The following is a 16,144-nucleotide window of genomic DNA, read 5'->3' as shown; positions in this document are numbered from 1 at the left end:
GTCAGTAGGTCCATAGATCATTTAGTTTTATTGGCAGTGAACAGTTTTATCTGATCTTACAAACTTCCTATGCTATTTTTAGTTTCCATTAGAGGATCCATATTGTTTTCATACTTAATTTTAAAAGTTTAAACCTTTAAACAGAAATTTGGTTCTGCATGTTCTATCAACAGTTATCAACATAACAAACAACATTACCTTAATATTCCTTATATAGATTACTAATGACCCTGTCACCTCCACAAAAATCCCTCTATGGAACATGAATATGTTCTGGTAAACAGGGAATAGCAGACAAGCACTGAGGGTTTATAGAAAATTTATGTAAATAGTTATATGCTATAGAAATTATACTCATCTATATGCAGAAATAAGGCATCTGTGGCCGAGTGGTTACGGTCATTAACTTCAAACCACTTGCCCCTCACCACTGTGGGTTCGAATCCCGACAGGGACTTGGATTCTTTCATGTGAGGAAGCTATCCAGCTAGCTTACAGACCTCTGAGGTCTTCCTCCACCAGTAAAGCTGGAACGTCGCCAAATGACCTATACTGTGTCAGTGTGACGTAAAACCCAAAACAAATAAAATATCCAGAAATGTTTTAGTGTTTTATATTTTAGTCTACATATGTATAGTTTCAATGTATTTTTATGTAAAGATACAGCACCAAACATTAAGGTACGACTGGTGGGCAGTAATAATGCTAACGAAGGTCGTGTAGAGGTACAATATAACGGTATGTGGGGAACAGTTTGTGACGATATATGGTCACCATCAGATGCCTCCGTCGTCTGCAGAATGCTGGGATTACCATTGTAAGTTTTATACATCATATATTAGTTTTGTATTTAACTATGATTTTGTTCCTTTCTTTACTTAAGTCTGTAAATTATTTTGGCTTACATGAACTTAATTATGTATAGAAGATTGTTTTACTTCACTCTTCAATATTGCTGTTAGACTAAACAACAAAATACAAGAGGCCCTACAACATTTACGAAGGATGAAATAATGTCAGAAGCAACTACTAACTCGCATTCGATTTATCTTAAAGTAAAATGCCTGGTCCCTTTAAATTCGTAATACCGAGGGTCAGCTGTCAAAATAAAAATAAAAATAAACATATGTTGTATATGGTAAAATGTAAGATTCGTTCTTGATTTTTGGTCAGTTTCTTAATTTTAAGTTGGTATATTAAAAAATACCAGTTATTTCCCTACCATTGTGGGTGTAGATTTAAATTGAGTTACTTTTTCTTACCCATGTAGACTTGTCTAGACATAGAAAGCATCAGTCTTAAATAAAATGAAATATATGGTTGAAATATTTGTGTTGATATGTTTGTGTTGTACTTTCAGTTCTGGAGCTGTCGGTGTAAGTATGGCAGCATATGGTCAAGGTAACGGGACAATTATGATGGACAATGTTGAATGTATCGGTACAGAATCATCTCTAGCACAATGTAAATTTAACGGCTGGACAATCACTAACTGTGATCATACAGAAGATGCTGGGGTCATCTGTCAGGACAGTATGTTTATTTTTTCTTTTCTTGTTTAACCCTTTAACTCCTGAATTTCTTAAATGGACTTTTCCAGATTCCATTTTCGGAACTGTCTATTTTAAATTTGGGGATATCAAGGTGAAAAATTCAAAGTTAGTCAGCCAACAGTAAAACCTGTTTTTCATTGAATTCCGGGTATAAATATACCAGGTATAAATATAAATCTAATCATTGTAAATATATGCAAAATGGTTCTTGCAATTTTGAAAACCTGTCTGAATGACATTACCAACTGTTGATATAGACAGTCTTTACTGTATATTATTTTCTTACTTATTTCATTTACAATAGAGTGTTAACAGAACAGTCTCTTAATTAATTGGATATTCTGAATAATTGATTGAATGGTTGTCTCCAATTATCCTTGATTATATGGCCACAGTATAAAAATAACCTGCACTTTTGTCGATATCCTGCAGTTTTCACAAAAACAGCCTGCATTTTTCACAAAGATAGCTTGCATTTTTCACAAAGATAGCCTGCAGTTTTCACAAAGATAGCTTGCAGTTTTCACAAAGATAGCCTGCAGTTTTCACAAAGATAGCTTGCAGTTTTCACAAAGATAGCTTGCAGTTTTCACAAAAACAGCCTTCAGTTTTCACAAAGATAGCCTGCAGTTTTCACAAAGATAGCTTGCAGTTTTCACAAAAACAGCCTTCAGTTTTCACAAAGATAGCCTGCAGTTTTCACAAAGATAGCTTGCAGTTTTCACAAAGATAGCTTGCAGTTTTCACAAAAACAGCCTGCAGTTTTCACAAAGATAGCTTGCAGTTTTCACAAAGATAGCCTGCAGTTTTCACAAAGATAGCTTGCAGTTTTCACAAAGATAGCCTGCAGTTTTCACAAAGATAGCCTGCAGTTTTCACAAAGATAGCCTTCATTTTCAGCACAGATTTTACATTTTATATCACTGTGGTATGTTTTACTTGCAGCAAATGTACACACTCAGATACGTCTGTCAGGAGGAAATGACCTGTATGAAGGAAGGGTTGAAATTAACTATAATGGAACATGGGGCACAATCTGTGATGACAGTTTCGATTCCAAAGATGCTACAGTAGTTTGTAGAATGTTAAACTATCCTGTGTAAGTCTTTAAACTATCCTTTGTAAGTCTTTAAACTATCCTTTGTAAGTCTTTCATTTATATATATCACAGTCTATTATAGCAATACATACAGTCAATGCAACAAAGCTTATTTTTATTAGGTGAAAATACGTAACAAAAAAATAAACCAACTAACTGTATATGGTAGTGTTAAAACAAACAGTGGAGAGGGTTGCTTGTAAAGTTCTTCTTTTATGGGTTGTCTAAATGAGTAATTCTGCTATTCTAATACCTTCTAGCACAGATGTATCTATATTCACTAGTACAGATGTTAATATAATTCACCTTGCTAGGGATGATGAAAGATGTGCACTTTTCTTTAGATTTTTTTTTCATTTCTCTTGTGTGATCTCCGAGTTTCAAAATTTTTGACATTTTAATAATAATTTACATGTAGTTTATTAAATATTTAACAAGCTTGAATGTTGCCTTTGTTATCTAGACAAGGAGCACTAGCTAAAGGAAGTGCGTATTTTGGACGAGGTACAGGACAGATTTGGTTGGATGATATGAATTGTATGGGAAATGAAACAGATTTGGCATATTGTGGGCATCGTGGGTGGGGAAACACCAACTGTAACCATGGAGAAGATGTCTCCGTTATTTGCATGGGTAAATTTACAATTATAGACGATAAATTATCTTTTATTATACTTTAACTCTTAAACTGCTGGAGCAAAAAGTGAATGGACTTATATGCCACCAGTATAGAGCCAGGCCAGTATGCATATCAATGCCTCTATACTGTTAGTGAGTCAGTTTTTGTACTTTTAAATTGAAATTCCTTATTGAATGGACAATTCCAACTTTAAAGCAGGGCAAATTCATTATACAAGTTCATTAGGTTATGGATAAAATTGATATTTCAGAATAGATTTAAAATTTGTTTTTGATATATTCATATCACTTTAAAGCATACATGTACTGTTAGAAAAGTGATGGAATACATAACTTATTAAATACTTGTAATATTCCTGAAAGTAAAAAAATATTTTGGAGATTTAAAACATAAAGTTTTTATTATTTTTTTTCTGTTTATTTAATGTTTGATATATAACAAATAAATTTTTCATTGAAATCACTGTTATTGTTACATGTGATTCTATAGGGAAATACATGTTCCCTTTTAAGTTAGTGATATCACTAGAAACAGCCCATATTCTACAGCAAATTATAGACAGAAACTATTGTTATAAGATTCTAACTATTTGACTTGTAAAGTGCTTTATATATACTTATTTATATAGCTTCCCAGCGACCAAATGTGACAGTACGACTAGTGGGCGGGGCATCATACAGTGAGGGGCGTGTCGAGGTGTACCATAACAATCAGTGGGGAACAGTCTGCGATGATTACTTTGATACAAAAGCTGCTGGTGTTGTCTGTGCAATGTTAGGTTTACCAAGGTTATTACATGTTTCTTTACTCTAATCAATGTTTATAAAAGTTATATTATAGTGCAATAAATCATATATATACTCATATATAGAAGATAATGAGCGTAGGTTTAATACTGAATTCATTGAACAAGTTGAATCAAATTATATAATGTGAGCCTCTGGCAAGCATAATATTTTATTCAATGACTTCAATAAATTTCATTATGAGCTAAAATATTCTTTTTATCACATACCAAAAATAAGAACTGTTTTCAGTAAAAAAAAGAATCACTTTCTGATTGACACGTTTATAGTGTGATGCTAACACTAAGCATGTCTTTAAGTTTTGTTTGTATAACACAAATGACGTCACATCAAAATGTGTGCATGGCGGTGCAATACCAATTATACTGAGCCATAAAAGAGGCATGGGTTTATTATATTCTGTTTTGATAGAGTGCACAGAGAATTTTAATCATTCTCTTAGTTACCAATTGTATATACATGTATAAATTTTTTTTCAAGAACAGAAATTTGTCTGCTTTTAATCCACTCTCAGTAAATATTTAGGTTTAGGCCACCATTCAATGTCATTACAAACTGGCGCTATGTGGCACTTTCTTTAAATGTCAGACTTCTTAGTAATCTTACATCATTTTGTTGAGGAACATCTAATTATGAGTCTTTACAAGTTTTGTTTTACAATTTAACAGTTCTGGTGCTCAGCCAAGAGCCAAGTCGTACTATGGTCCAGGAAATGGCACAATATTTTTGGACAATGTTAGATGTACAGGAAATGAGTCTAGTATAGAGTACTGTCGTCATAACAACTGGGGTGTTAGCAACTGTGATCACAGTGAAGATGTTGGTGTACTCTGTGATACAGGTAAGATATTTATCTGTGTTAAAGTGGCATGCCCACAGATACAGGTCAGATATTTATCTGTGTTAAAGTGGCTTGCCTACAGATACAGGTCAGATATTTATCTGTGTTAAAGTGGCATGCCCACAGATACAGGTCAGATATTTATCTGTGTTAAAGTGGCTTGCCTACAGATACAGGTCAGATATTTATCTGTGTTAAAGTGGCATGCCCACAGATACAGGTCAGATATTTATCTGTGTTAAAGTGGCTTGCCTACAGATACAGGTCAGATATTTATCTGTGTTAAAGTGGCATGCCCACAGATACAGGTCAGATATTTATCTGTGTTAAAGTGGCATGCCTACAGATACAGGTCAGATATTTATCTGTGTTAAAGTGGCATGCCCACAGATACAGGTCAGATATTTATCTGTGTTAAAGTGGCTTGCCTACAGATACAGGTCAGATATTTATCTGTGTTAAAGTGGCATGCCTACAGATGTGTTAAATATTTATTCATGATTTAAACTATAGAAAAAGTATGCTTATTAGAAATGCATCAATTATCTCAGTCCAGCTTAAATTAAGCAAAATATGACAGAATTTACTTTTTAATGCAAAAGTTTTACCCTGTTCCTAAGGGAGTATGAGAAATTTTCTGCATATTTTGATAGGTAATTTCTGTGAAAAGTAAATTCTTAAGAATAGATTTGATAACTTAATTTTTACATTTGACAATACTCTTGCAAATTTTGAAATTCTGTTTTAAAGCTGGAAGCATGCAGCTTAAAAATATTAAAAGTCACACTGATTATAATTTCTATTTTTATCAAAATAAAACAATTTAAATGATTATAATAATATTTTTTCAAGTAAAGGCTTTTTGAGGCTCACAGAGAAGACTGGGCTTGCCCAAATGTGTTACCTCACTAAATAAAGTCATTACTTATTTACTTTAGCTTACTAACTTACTTACTTTAGAAAGTATTAAGGTCTAAGACCTATCAAATTATGTAATATTCTTATTTTGCAATGTCTATGAAAGAACAATTATTTTCTTGATTTAACAGCTGCTACCAATGTAAGAGCCAGACTGGTTGATGGATCATCTACATCAAACGGCCGTGTTGAAATATTTTACAATAATACATGGGGCACAGTCTGTGATGATGGATTCAATATAAATGATGCCAAGGTGATCTGTCGTATGATGGGATTTCAAACGTATGTTTTTCTTGTTATACCCTCCACCCTCCATATTTTATGGATTTTATGCATTTCTCTTGTTGTTATTTTTTGTTGTGCCCCCACTTAAGTGGCGGGCATTTAGATTTACCCTTGTCCGTCCGTCCTTCCGTCCGTCCGTTCTCTTTTGTGTGGCAGGTAACTCAAAAAGTATTGAGAGTCTAGAGTCATGAAACTTTACAGGAATGTTGATCAGCATGTGTAGTTGTGTAGTTGTGCACCTGGATATTTATAGTATTTTTAGAGTTATTGTCCTTGATTTAGTAAAATTTTGCAATTTTCAACTTGTGTCGCATGTAACTCCAAAAATATTTGATCTAGAGTCTTGAAACTTTACAGGAATGTTGATCAGCATGTGTAGTTGTGCACCTGGGTATTTTCGTCTGGATATTTTTAGTCTGGATATTTTTAGTATTTTTAGAGTTATTGCCTTTGACTTAGTAAAATTTTGTAATTTTTAACTTCTGTTGCATGTAACTCAAAAAGGATTTGACCTAGAGTCATGAAACTTTACAGGAATATTGATCAACATGTTTAGTTGTGCACCTGGGTATTTTCGTCTGGATTTATTTAGTATTTTTAGAGTTATTGCCCTTGACTTAGAAAATGTTTGCAATTTTCAACATGTGTCGCATGTAACTCAAAAAGGATTTGACATAGAGTCATTAAACCTTATGGGAAGGTTGCTCAGCATATTTTATTATTTAGTTTTGCACCTGGGGTTTCGCTTGTGGATTTATCCAGTATTTGTAGAGTTATTTCCCTTAACTTAGTAAAAACTGTTTCATTATGTTGTTATTTGTTCCTTGAGTGCTTGAGTGCTTGTGTTAGAATCGACCAACTTTACAGGAATAATGATCAACATCACTAAATTACAGGAATAATGATTCACATCACTGTGAAGCTATGAACCTGGGACTTTGCATGTGGATTTTTTTCAGTTTTGTTAGAGTTATTGCCCTTGACTTACAGTAGTATAAATTTGCAATTTTCAACTTGGGGTTTGCTTGTGGATTTATTCAGTATTTGTAAAGTTCTTGCCCTTTTAGTTTTCAAAAAATATTTGACCTAGAGTCATCAGATTGACAGAACAGTGGCGTGGTGGGGGCACCCGTGTCCTATGGACACATTTCTAGTTATCCTTTGATTTAATTGTGATTTTTGGATTTATTTGTAAATTATTTACAGTGCAAACAGTTTATCAGTGTCTGGTAGCCATTTTGGAAATGGAACAGGTCCGATATTGTTGGATGATGTTCAGTGTCTCGGTTCAGAAACAAACATTGTACAGTGTAGTAATAAAGGCTGGTACTCTCACAACTGTAACCATGGCGAGGACGTTGGTGTTATTTGTAATGCTGGTAAATTTATATATTTATACTTATCACATAAACCGCGGCGCAGGATTGTAATAAAGCCATGTAATGAAAATGATACATGTATTACACTAGTGTAATATCACTTATAACTTGCGTTATCTATAAACATAGTGTTTAAGCATGCTAATGTTAGCTTTACACTACAGGTTCAATGAAAAATGACTTGTTTTAACTGTAAACTGTTCTTATATTATATATGTGATAAATAGAATATTATATTCTTGTATATTCAATACTTAATTTATTGAACTTGTTGAATAAAAAAATATTATGCTCGCCAGAGACTCGCTTTATAGGATTTCATTGAACTTGTTCAATAAATTTAGTAATTACACTCATTCAACATCCTCTATATATACATATATTATTCTTTAAAAGACATTTAAAATGATAAAATCACAGATCCAAACAAAAAAAACCAAGTAAAGCCATTTCAATAAGTTATTATGAAATAAGACTTTATATAAACAATGTGACTATATCAGCAGTTTTACTGTAGATTCCACATAGCAATTTTGCATTTATGTGAACAGTTCTTTTATATGGAACTTGTTAAAATAGAATTGAAATACACAAATATGTTTGAATATTTATAGGATAAATAATCACAAAGTGAGGAAATTCTATTTGAAACTTTCTAGATACAAAAATAATTATGCTATTTCAGTTGCTGCAAGTTATCGACTTGTGAATGGTTCCAGTAATAACAATGGTCGTGTAGAAGTGAATTTAGGTGGACAATGGGGCACAGTCTGTGACGATCATTTTGATGTCAATGCAGCAAAAGTTCTGTGCAAGAGTTTACATCTTCCATAGTAAGTTGTTCTATATTATATAGTTTAGCAGTGCAACAGTAGATTACTACATTGTGATGTGGCAATTGCCTGATACCTATCTACAGATAGTTCCAGATTTTTACAATATTTACTTCCCTTGTCAAAAGTGGCAGCCATATCCCCGGGGGGTTAATATTCTATATTTGTTTGTTTGTTTTGGGTTTTACGTCACATCGACACAGTATAGGTCATATGGCGACGTTCCAGCTTTACTGATGGAGGAAGAACTCAGGTGCCCTTCCATGCATTATTTCAGGCACGAACGGGCACCTGAGTAGAACCACAGACGTTCCGTAAGCTAGCTGGATAGCTTCCTCACATGAAAGAATCCAAAGTCCCTGTCGAGATTAATATTCTATATGATATAAATGACAAAGTATAAATGATCCGTATAAACAGCAGATATATGTGAACTGTCAAATTCTTAATGCATATGCAGCAAAATATTATTATATAATGTTTGTTTGTAGTGAGAACAAAAAGGATGTCAGTTTGTCCTGATCATGTAAGAAATGGTTATCCTCTTTTAATACAGCATGTAAAAACCTGGTTCTGTCTCTATAAATAGATTGTTTTGTGAATAGATCACAGTTTTAAGAGCACAATTTTAAGGCTATCTAAACTTTTTTTTCTAGACATTTTAATTTGTCAGATGTATATTTTATTTAAGCTATTTAACAATTATAATATTATTTCTTAAACATTGAATGTGTTTTCTGATGGTGCTGATATTGGAAATACATTTTCTTTCAGATCTTAAAATTAAACAAAAACAAAGATTAAAGATAATATTTATGTGCTGTGATTTGAAAGATATTCTTTATTACTTTAGCTTTTTTAAACTATCCTATAATATATATGTTTTATAATCATTGTTTTACAGTCAGCATGCATTACCTGCGGGAGCCGGAGCATTTGGGTCTGGTACGGGAACAATCTGGTTAGATGATGTTACATGTTTCGGGAACGAGACGACATTAATGCAGTGTGATACAAGTGCACCGGGAGACACGGACTGTACACACAAGGAAGATGTTGGTGTTATTTGCATGGACAGTAAGTATCTTAATATACCGGTATTTATGTTGTTCTCATAACATATGGCAGATCCGAGTTTTTTGTGTCGCCTTGAAAAGGTGACATATAGGGGTTACTTTTGTCGGCGGTGTCGGCGGCGGCGGCATCTGTGTCGGCGTCGTTGTCGTTGTCGGCGTCGGCGTCGGCGTCCGCTAAAGCTTGTCCGGAGCATAACTCAGTCACTATAAGTCTGATTGACTTCAAACTTGGTATGCATGCTTCTTTCAATAACCCGAAGTGCAGTGCACAAGGACCAGTACTCTGCAGTTCTTATTTTTTGAGTTATTGCCCTTTGTTAATTTTCATACTTTAATTTTGTCCGGGCCATTTCTCTTCAACTAAAAAAGCTATGGACTTGAAACTTCATAGGATGATAGATCTCATTAAGAAGAAATGCAGTGCACAAGAACCAGTACTCTGCACTTCCTAATTTTTGAGTTATTGCCCTTTGTTAATTTTCATACTTTATTTTTGTCCGGGCCATTTCTCCTAATGTATAAAAGCCATGGACTTGAAACTTCATAGGGTGATAGGTCTCATTAAGAAGAAGTGCAGTGCACAAGAACTGGTACTCTGCATTTCTTATTTTTTGAGTTATTGCCCTTTGTTTATTTTCATACTTAATTTTTGTCCAGGCCATTTCTCTGAAAGTATAAAAATTATGGACTTGAAACTTCATAGGATGATAGATCTCATTAAAAAGAAGTGCAGTGCATAAGAACTGATACTCAGCATTTCTTATTTTTGAGTTATTGCCCTTTGTTGCTTTTCTTACTTTATTTTTGTCCTGGTCAAGTATGAAAGCTATGGACTTGAAACATCATAGAATGATAGATCTTATTGATAAGAAGTGCAGTGTACAGAAACTGCTGCTCTGCACTTATTATTTTTTTAGTTATTGCCCTTTGTTATTTTTCATATTTCATTTTTGTCCTGGCCATTTCCCCTAAACTACATTGTTCACAAGGCGACACATCCGACTCGCGGAGTTCTAGTTATTTATAAATTGTTAAGTCATTAAGAGTTAAAAATTTCTTAAGAGTTGAAATAATAATCAATTAAAAAAAAAATCCAATTGATTTTTTTATAATATTGAATGTTTGCAATGTTGATTGTCATTGGATTATCATGACATGTTATATAATGGATGTGACGCTGTTATTTAATAGATGTGGCTACTAAATAAATGAAAAAAAAAAATCATTTTTCTGGGAATAGAGACATTGTGTTGTTAGTACAAATTTGTTTGAATGCTTATGACATGTTACATATCCATGTATAAATGTTTTTATTGCACAGTAAAAAGCTTACAACCGTATACATGTACTCTGTGGCATATAAACTGTCAATATAACCAACAATATATTAATCATTAATTAATCACCATTTCAGACTTTCCTGCTACCAATCTGACATACCGTCTACGAGGAGGACCTGGTAATAATGAAGGTAGACTTGAGGTGAACTATGCTGGAAAGTGGGGTACAGTTTGTGATGATGACTTCAACAACAAAGCTGCAAAAATTGTTTGTGATGCACTGAAAGTTACATAGTAAGTAAAACTCATCTCAGTTAAGTGACTATGAGCAGGTAAAACATTAGAGTTCATTGCATGCTCTTACTTGCTTTAATTTCAATTATTTTTTCATTATTCATTCTATTACATGCATTTATTATAACAATAGCCCTTCGCATACTGATTTTTCTAATTTCAGTGGTTTTTGGCTTTACAATAATAACAATTTTATAAACAGAATCAACCATTCATTGTCATAATCTTAAACATTTGTAATAAGATAAATTAAAGGATATGACTTTCACTTCATACATACTTACATTTTTAAATTGTCCCAAAAAACTTGATATCACTAGGGAAAGAACAAACTCAAATAATAACTGCCAAAAACCTAATTAAATCTTTTAATAAAATTATCTCAGTTGAAGAAATACAGTGCTGCCATCCTCTTGAGCTATAACCTCTATACAACAATAGTCTATAACAAAACCTCCAACAAACAACCATTAGGCGCCACAATTATCTCTAAAAATGTCAAACAGTATAACCTCTTCACAGGAACAATCTCTAGGAAACAAAGATTTTGGTTGTTGGTGACAGGTTTTGCAATAGACAGGTTTACAAATGATTCATTGCATTTGTTACTGTGATAATAACTTTTTTTGCCATTTATTTTAGTGTGAAGGCAATGGTAGGTAAGTCAGGCAAATATGGACCAGGGACAGGACCAATCTGGTTAGATGATATCAAGTGTCTAGGTAACGAGACATCACTGGCACAGTGTAACCATAGTGATTTTGGTGTGACAGATTGTGACCACACAGAGGATGTTAGTGTAGTTTGTGCTACAGGTGAGAACATCTCATCATTTACCATAATATGATTCAATATATTATTGCTTTCTTTAAGACCGTAATTGATTTGAAAATCTCCTCCGTAGAAACCTTTATACTCTGTTCTTAGATGCTTTGCTGGTAGCATCACCTGATTACTCTCTACCAAATTTAAGGATATCATGTTAGTCCCCATGAATTAGAATTAGCTTGGCACACTGCAGGTAGTTTTTACATAGACCTATATAGACATATATACACATCTAAATCTTCTATAGGAAACTTTAATATGTTTGTGTATTCTTTTCAGCTGCACAGCTAAAATTAGGTCCACTACGTCTGCGAGGTGGGACTACAACACGTAATGGTCGGTTAGAACTTAGCAACAATGGTGTATGGGGAACAATTTGTGATGATGGATTCGGACTAGCAGAGGCACAGGTTGCTTGTCGGGAACTTGGTATACCAACGTATGTTTAACCTTGCGCTTTATTGTCTTAATATTAATCTTGCTCTTTATTGTCTTAATATTAACCTTGCTCTTTATTGTCTTAATATAAATATTGCTCTTTATTGTCTTAATAAGGTTATTACCCACACAATGTTATTGTCTAGAACTGCATAGCTTTAATATTTAGTCTGTAGCATTGTGAAGTGGTCCTCTTCAGTTGTTCTAATTATGGAATGAATAACTGGACCTGCTTCAGTAGACATGTTCAGTGAAATCTCAGCAGAGCCTCGCGACTGCTGGAAATAGTTCCCGTCAAGCCAGATATTCTGTTCTATACCAGTAACCAGTGTTAGATTCTTATACTAGTACTTAACCTGAAATCATTCTAAATATCTCACCATTTTACTATTTTCTGATTCAAAACAACTAGAAATCAATTCAAGGGATTGACTTTTACTTTGAAATACTCGTAGATGCTTATTAGGAGAAGTGCAAAGAACAATAACTCTACCTGATACTCTACCTGATACTTTTTTGATTACCTCTCTTTTTACAATTTTCTTATCAATTATATATTCTACTTCTTAATAATTTATATTTCATCGAAATATTTGGTCAAGCAGAGAATGATTTTCTGGTTATAAACATTGTAAGACTATATAATTTATTATGTAATGTTTCAGTGCTATAGCTGTACCATTGTCTAACGCGTACTACGGTGCTGGAACAGGACCGATCTATGTGGATGAAATTGACTGTGTTGGTAATGAGACAAATATAGGGCAGTGTGATAGAAAACCACTTGGTGTCAATGACTGTGCACATGATGAAGATGCTGGTGTTATGTGTCTCTGTAAGCATACAATATAACTCATATAATAATGGAAGTGTTATGCATCGGTCAGTTATAACCATGGCCCACCCATCTCTTGAGAAAGGCTTGGAATAGTTGAGGAATGAATAGAGTTTTGACATACACTCGAGGGTTCATAAGATGGTTTTGTTTTGTCGACTTTAAGGCTTGGGTCGATAAGTCAAAATTGCAGAACCAGACTTATAAAGGGAAATTTTACCATCTGGTTAACCAAGGGTCATAAAATCTGAAAGTTAATTTCCCTTCTATGAAGGGGCTTGGTTACAATTGAATAGTGCATATACATGGCCAACTTAAGGGGGGATATTGCCAAAGATTATTCAGTTACTACCCTTAAACTGCCTGTGGTAGCAGATGGGTAATTGTTTCATGTTACTTTTTAAAGTGTTGATAATTACCAACAAACTTAGAATACTGTGAAGATTGCATGTGATATCTGTCTTTTTTACACTTGAAAATGAAAATATTAAATTTATTTACTTACATACTGTACTACATATGTATATGGGTTCGAGCCCAAATTGGGACACGGCCATGCTCCTTCATTTGACACCAGTACTGGTTGCTTCCAGGAAGCGGACTTGAAAGTGGTTGAGATTAGTTTCAAGAACTTTTTTTGCAATCGAGCTTAAATAAATATGTTTAAACGTAAACATACTGTGCAATAATCAAAACAAAAATCAAACATGTGAAGTGAAATGGTTTATGGTTAATAGACTAAACACAAAATTATTTCTCATGGTAAATGAAATTATTTTAATATAAATAATTCATATTGTTTCACACAGTAAAAGAATGATATACACATTTTATAATTACATGAGCCATGTCATGACAAAACCAACATGATGGGTTTGCAACCAGCATGGATCCAGACCAGCCTCCGATCCGCGCAGTCTGATCAGGATCCATGCTGTTTGCTTACAGACCCTATAACAAGTAAAGAAACTGCTAGCGAACAGCATGGGTCCTGATCAGACTGCGCAGATGCGCAGACTGGTCTGGATCCATGCTGGTCGCAATTGCATTACGTTGGTTTTGTCATGACGCAGCTCATTTATAATTTTTGTTGTTTCAGCTCATGCGAGTACATCTGGCATAGGTTTAAGGTTAACTGGAGGATTGAGCCAGAGATCTGGACGTGTTGAGATACGCTACCAGGGAGTTTGGGGTTCTATCTGTGATGATTCCTGGGATGATAGGGATGCTACTGTCGTCTGCAAACAACTTGGATATTCGTAATTTTTATTTTCTTATTCCTACAATGTGTATGATTTATATTTGTTTGAAAAAAAATGTATAAATTATCATTATTAGATATTAGGACAAATGCCAACCTTTGATTTCAGTCTTGTTCTTTATGTAAAAAAATGAACAGCTTTACATAACACATTTATGTAAAGTATCCCTTTATTTACATGTCTTTACATAAAAAAATCATTAAACCTTTAAATTAATTAAATTAAGTGCCTAAAATTAGCAACAATTGCTTTCTAATGTGAATATGTATTATTTATAAAGATTCTAGAGTTAATGACTTTATAGTGCTAAAGGAGTTGTTAAATTATAGATTAAATAATTATGTTGATAATTATAGGAGTGGTACAGCTTTGAAGTCTATAGGTACAGGTAGGGGACCTATATGGATGGATGATGTTGAATGTGTGGGTACGGAGTCTAGTATTGCTAACTGTCCGTTCAAAGGCTGGGCTGAAAATGACTGTGATCATTCAGAAGATGCTGGTGTTAATTGTAATGATAGTAAGTGAGAATTTTAATGTAACATCTTTGTTCAAACTCTTAAAATTAAAGAAGGCCAAAGTACTGAGGAAAATCTACACTTACCCTATAAAGAGGATAGAGTATTCAGTGTGTGCAAACCTATGTCCATACCTTAAAGGTCAAGGTCACTTTAAGTGATTAAATATCAAAATTTTCTCTGATCGTTAACTTTGTCATTCTTCTTAGATTTTCAGTTTGTTTTGTTTTTTTTTTGCAGAAAAAGGCCACCATGAAGAGCTATTACTAGTTCTATAGCTATATGGTTATGGTTATACTAAATATTCAAAAGTGGATACTTTTTGTTTTAAGATTGGCCCATCAATTTGCCATTCTTTAATAAATTTTCAAATACTAGTAACATGATGTTAAAAATGTAGAAGATAATTTATTATATCTATTCTTCAGCTACCGTCCAGAACTATAAGATACGATTGGCGAATGGACCAAGTAATATTGAAGGTCGTGTAGAGGTATTTGTTGGAGGACAGTGGGGACCTGTTTGTGATGACCAGTGGTCAAATGCCGATGCTCAAGTTGTGTGCAGGATGCTGGGTGCAACCACGTATGTATTTAAAAATGATTGTTTTTAAAGAAAACCCATTTAAATACCACAACTAGTTCAATTGATACAATTTGGCTATATTTTCATGAATTATAAAAAAAAAATCGCTGTAGAATAAATGAATTTGACAGGATGTTTGTTAGTTATAGTCTGATTTCTAGAGGCAAAGAAATTGATGTCCATTTAGATTGGTTTAATCAACCATAGTGATTTACCCACAGTTTTTAGAAAACACAAATCTATATATACTTTTGTATGATTACTGGTATATGAGGAGAATTTTTTTTTTGTATCTTGCTTGAATACATTAAAACAATTAATTCACTAAGAATTTATATCAACTAAGAATGATATGTTACAATATTGGCATAATTATTTTTTAACACTAAGATACATGTATATTGTTGTGATTAAATATATGATAATCATATTTGATAGTGATGGAGCCACGGCCTATGGTAGAGCCAAGTACGGTCAGAGTAACTCTAGCTTTGTGTTAGACCAGGTGACCTGTGTTGGTACAGAATCAAACTTAGGACAGTGCCCTTCAAACCCACCTTTATTACACAATTGTCTCCATGGAGAGGAGGCTGGGGTCATGTGTAGGGGAGGTACATATAAACTTACTCATGTTTAAGTTCATTTGTATTGGTTTATACAGAATTTATTTT

At 33.5% G+C, this 16,144-nt stretch overlaps 1 protein-coding gene across 2 annotated transcripts in view; it reads left to right on the top strand.

The window, feature by feature from the left end:
• Positions 1 to 16,144, top strand: part of LOC132745665 (deleted in malignant brain tumors 1 protein-like) — a 48,151-nt gene that overhangs the window by 11,412 nt on the left and 20,595 nt on the right. For both annotated transcript variants that reach the window (XM_060734620.1, XM_060734629.1), the window contains exons 8-25: positions 661 to 817; positions 1,361 to 1,533; positions 2,499 to 2,652; positions 3,116 to 3,285; positions 3,921 to 4,080; positions 4,767 to 4,939; positions 5,989 to 6,142; positions 7,352 to 7,524; positions 8,210 to 8,357; positions 9,262 to 9,434; positions 10,848 to 11,007; positions 11,650 to 11,822; positions 12,115 to 12,274; positions 12,939 to 13,108; positions 14,208 to 14,367; positions 14,727 to 14,890; positions 15,317 to 15,473; positions 15,912 to 16,084. In XM_060734620.1, coding sequence (XP_060590603.1) covers positions 661 to 817; positions 1,361 to 1,533; positions 2,499 to 2,652; positions 3,116 to 3,285; positions 3,921 to 4,080; positions 4,767 to 4,939; positions 5,989 to 6,142; positions 7,352 to 7,524; positions 8,210 to 8,357; positions 9,262 to 9,434; positions 10,848 to 11,007; positions 11,650 to 11,822; positions 12,115 to 12,274; positions 12,939 to 13,108; positions 14,208 to 14,367; positions 14,727 to 14,890; positions 15,317 to 15,473; positions 15,912 to 16,084 — 2,952 coding nt within the window. The remainder of the gene's footprint in view (positions 1 to 660; positions 818 to 1,360; positions 1,534 to 2,498; positions 2,653 to 3,115; positions 3,286 to 3,920; positions 4,081 to 4,766; positions 4,940 to 5,988; positions 6,143 to 7,351; positions 7,525 to 8,209; positions 8,358 to 9,261; positions 9,435 to 10,847; positions 11,008 to 11,649; positions 11,823 to 12,114; positions 12,275 to 12,938; positions 13,109 to 14,207; positions 14,368 to 14,726; positions 14,891 to 15,316; positions 15,474 to 15,911; positions 16,085 to 16,144) is intronic.

The sequence above is a fragment of the Ruditapes philippinarum genome, unplaced genomic scaffold, assembly GCF_026571515.1.
Source record: "Ruditapes philippinarum isolate M1 unplaced genomic scaffold, ASM2657151v2 ctg211_1_1_1_1, whole genome shotgun sequence".
In the NCBI taxonomy this organism is placed as follows: domain Eukaryota; kingdom Metazoa; phylum Mollusca; class Bivalvia; order Venerida; family Veneridae; genus Ruditapes; species Ruditapes philippinarum.
The sequence above is the reverse complement of the archived record's forward strand: the minus strand, read 5'-3'. Positions and strand labels throughout refer to the sequence as shown.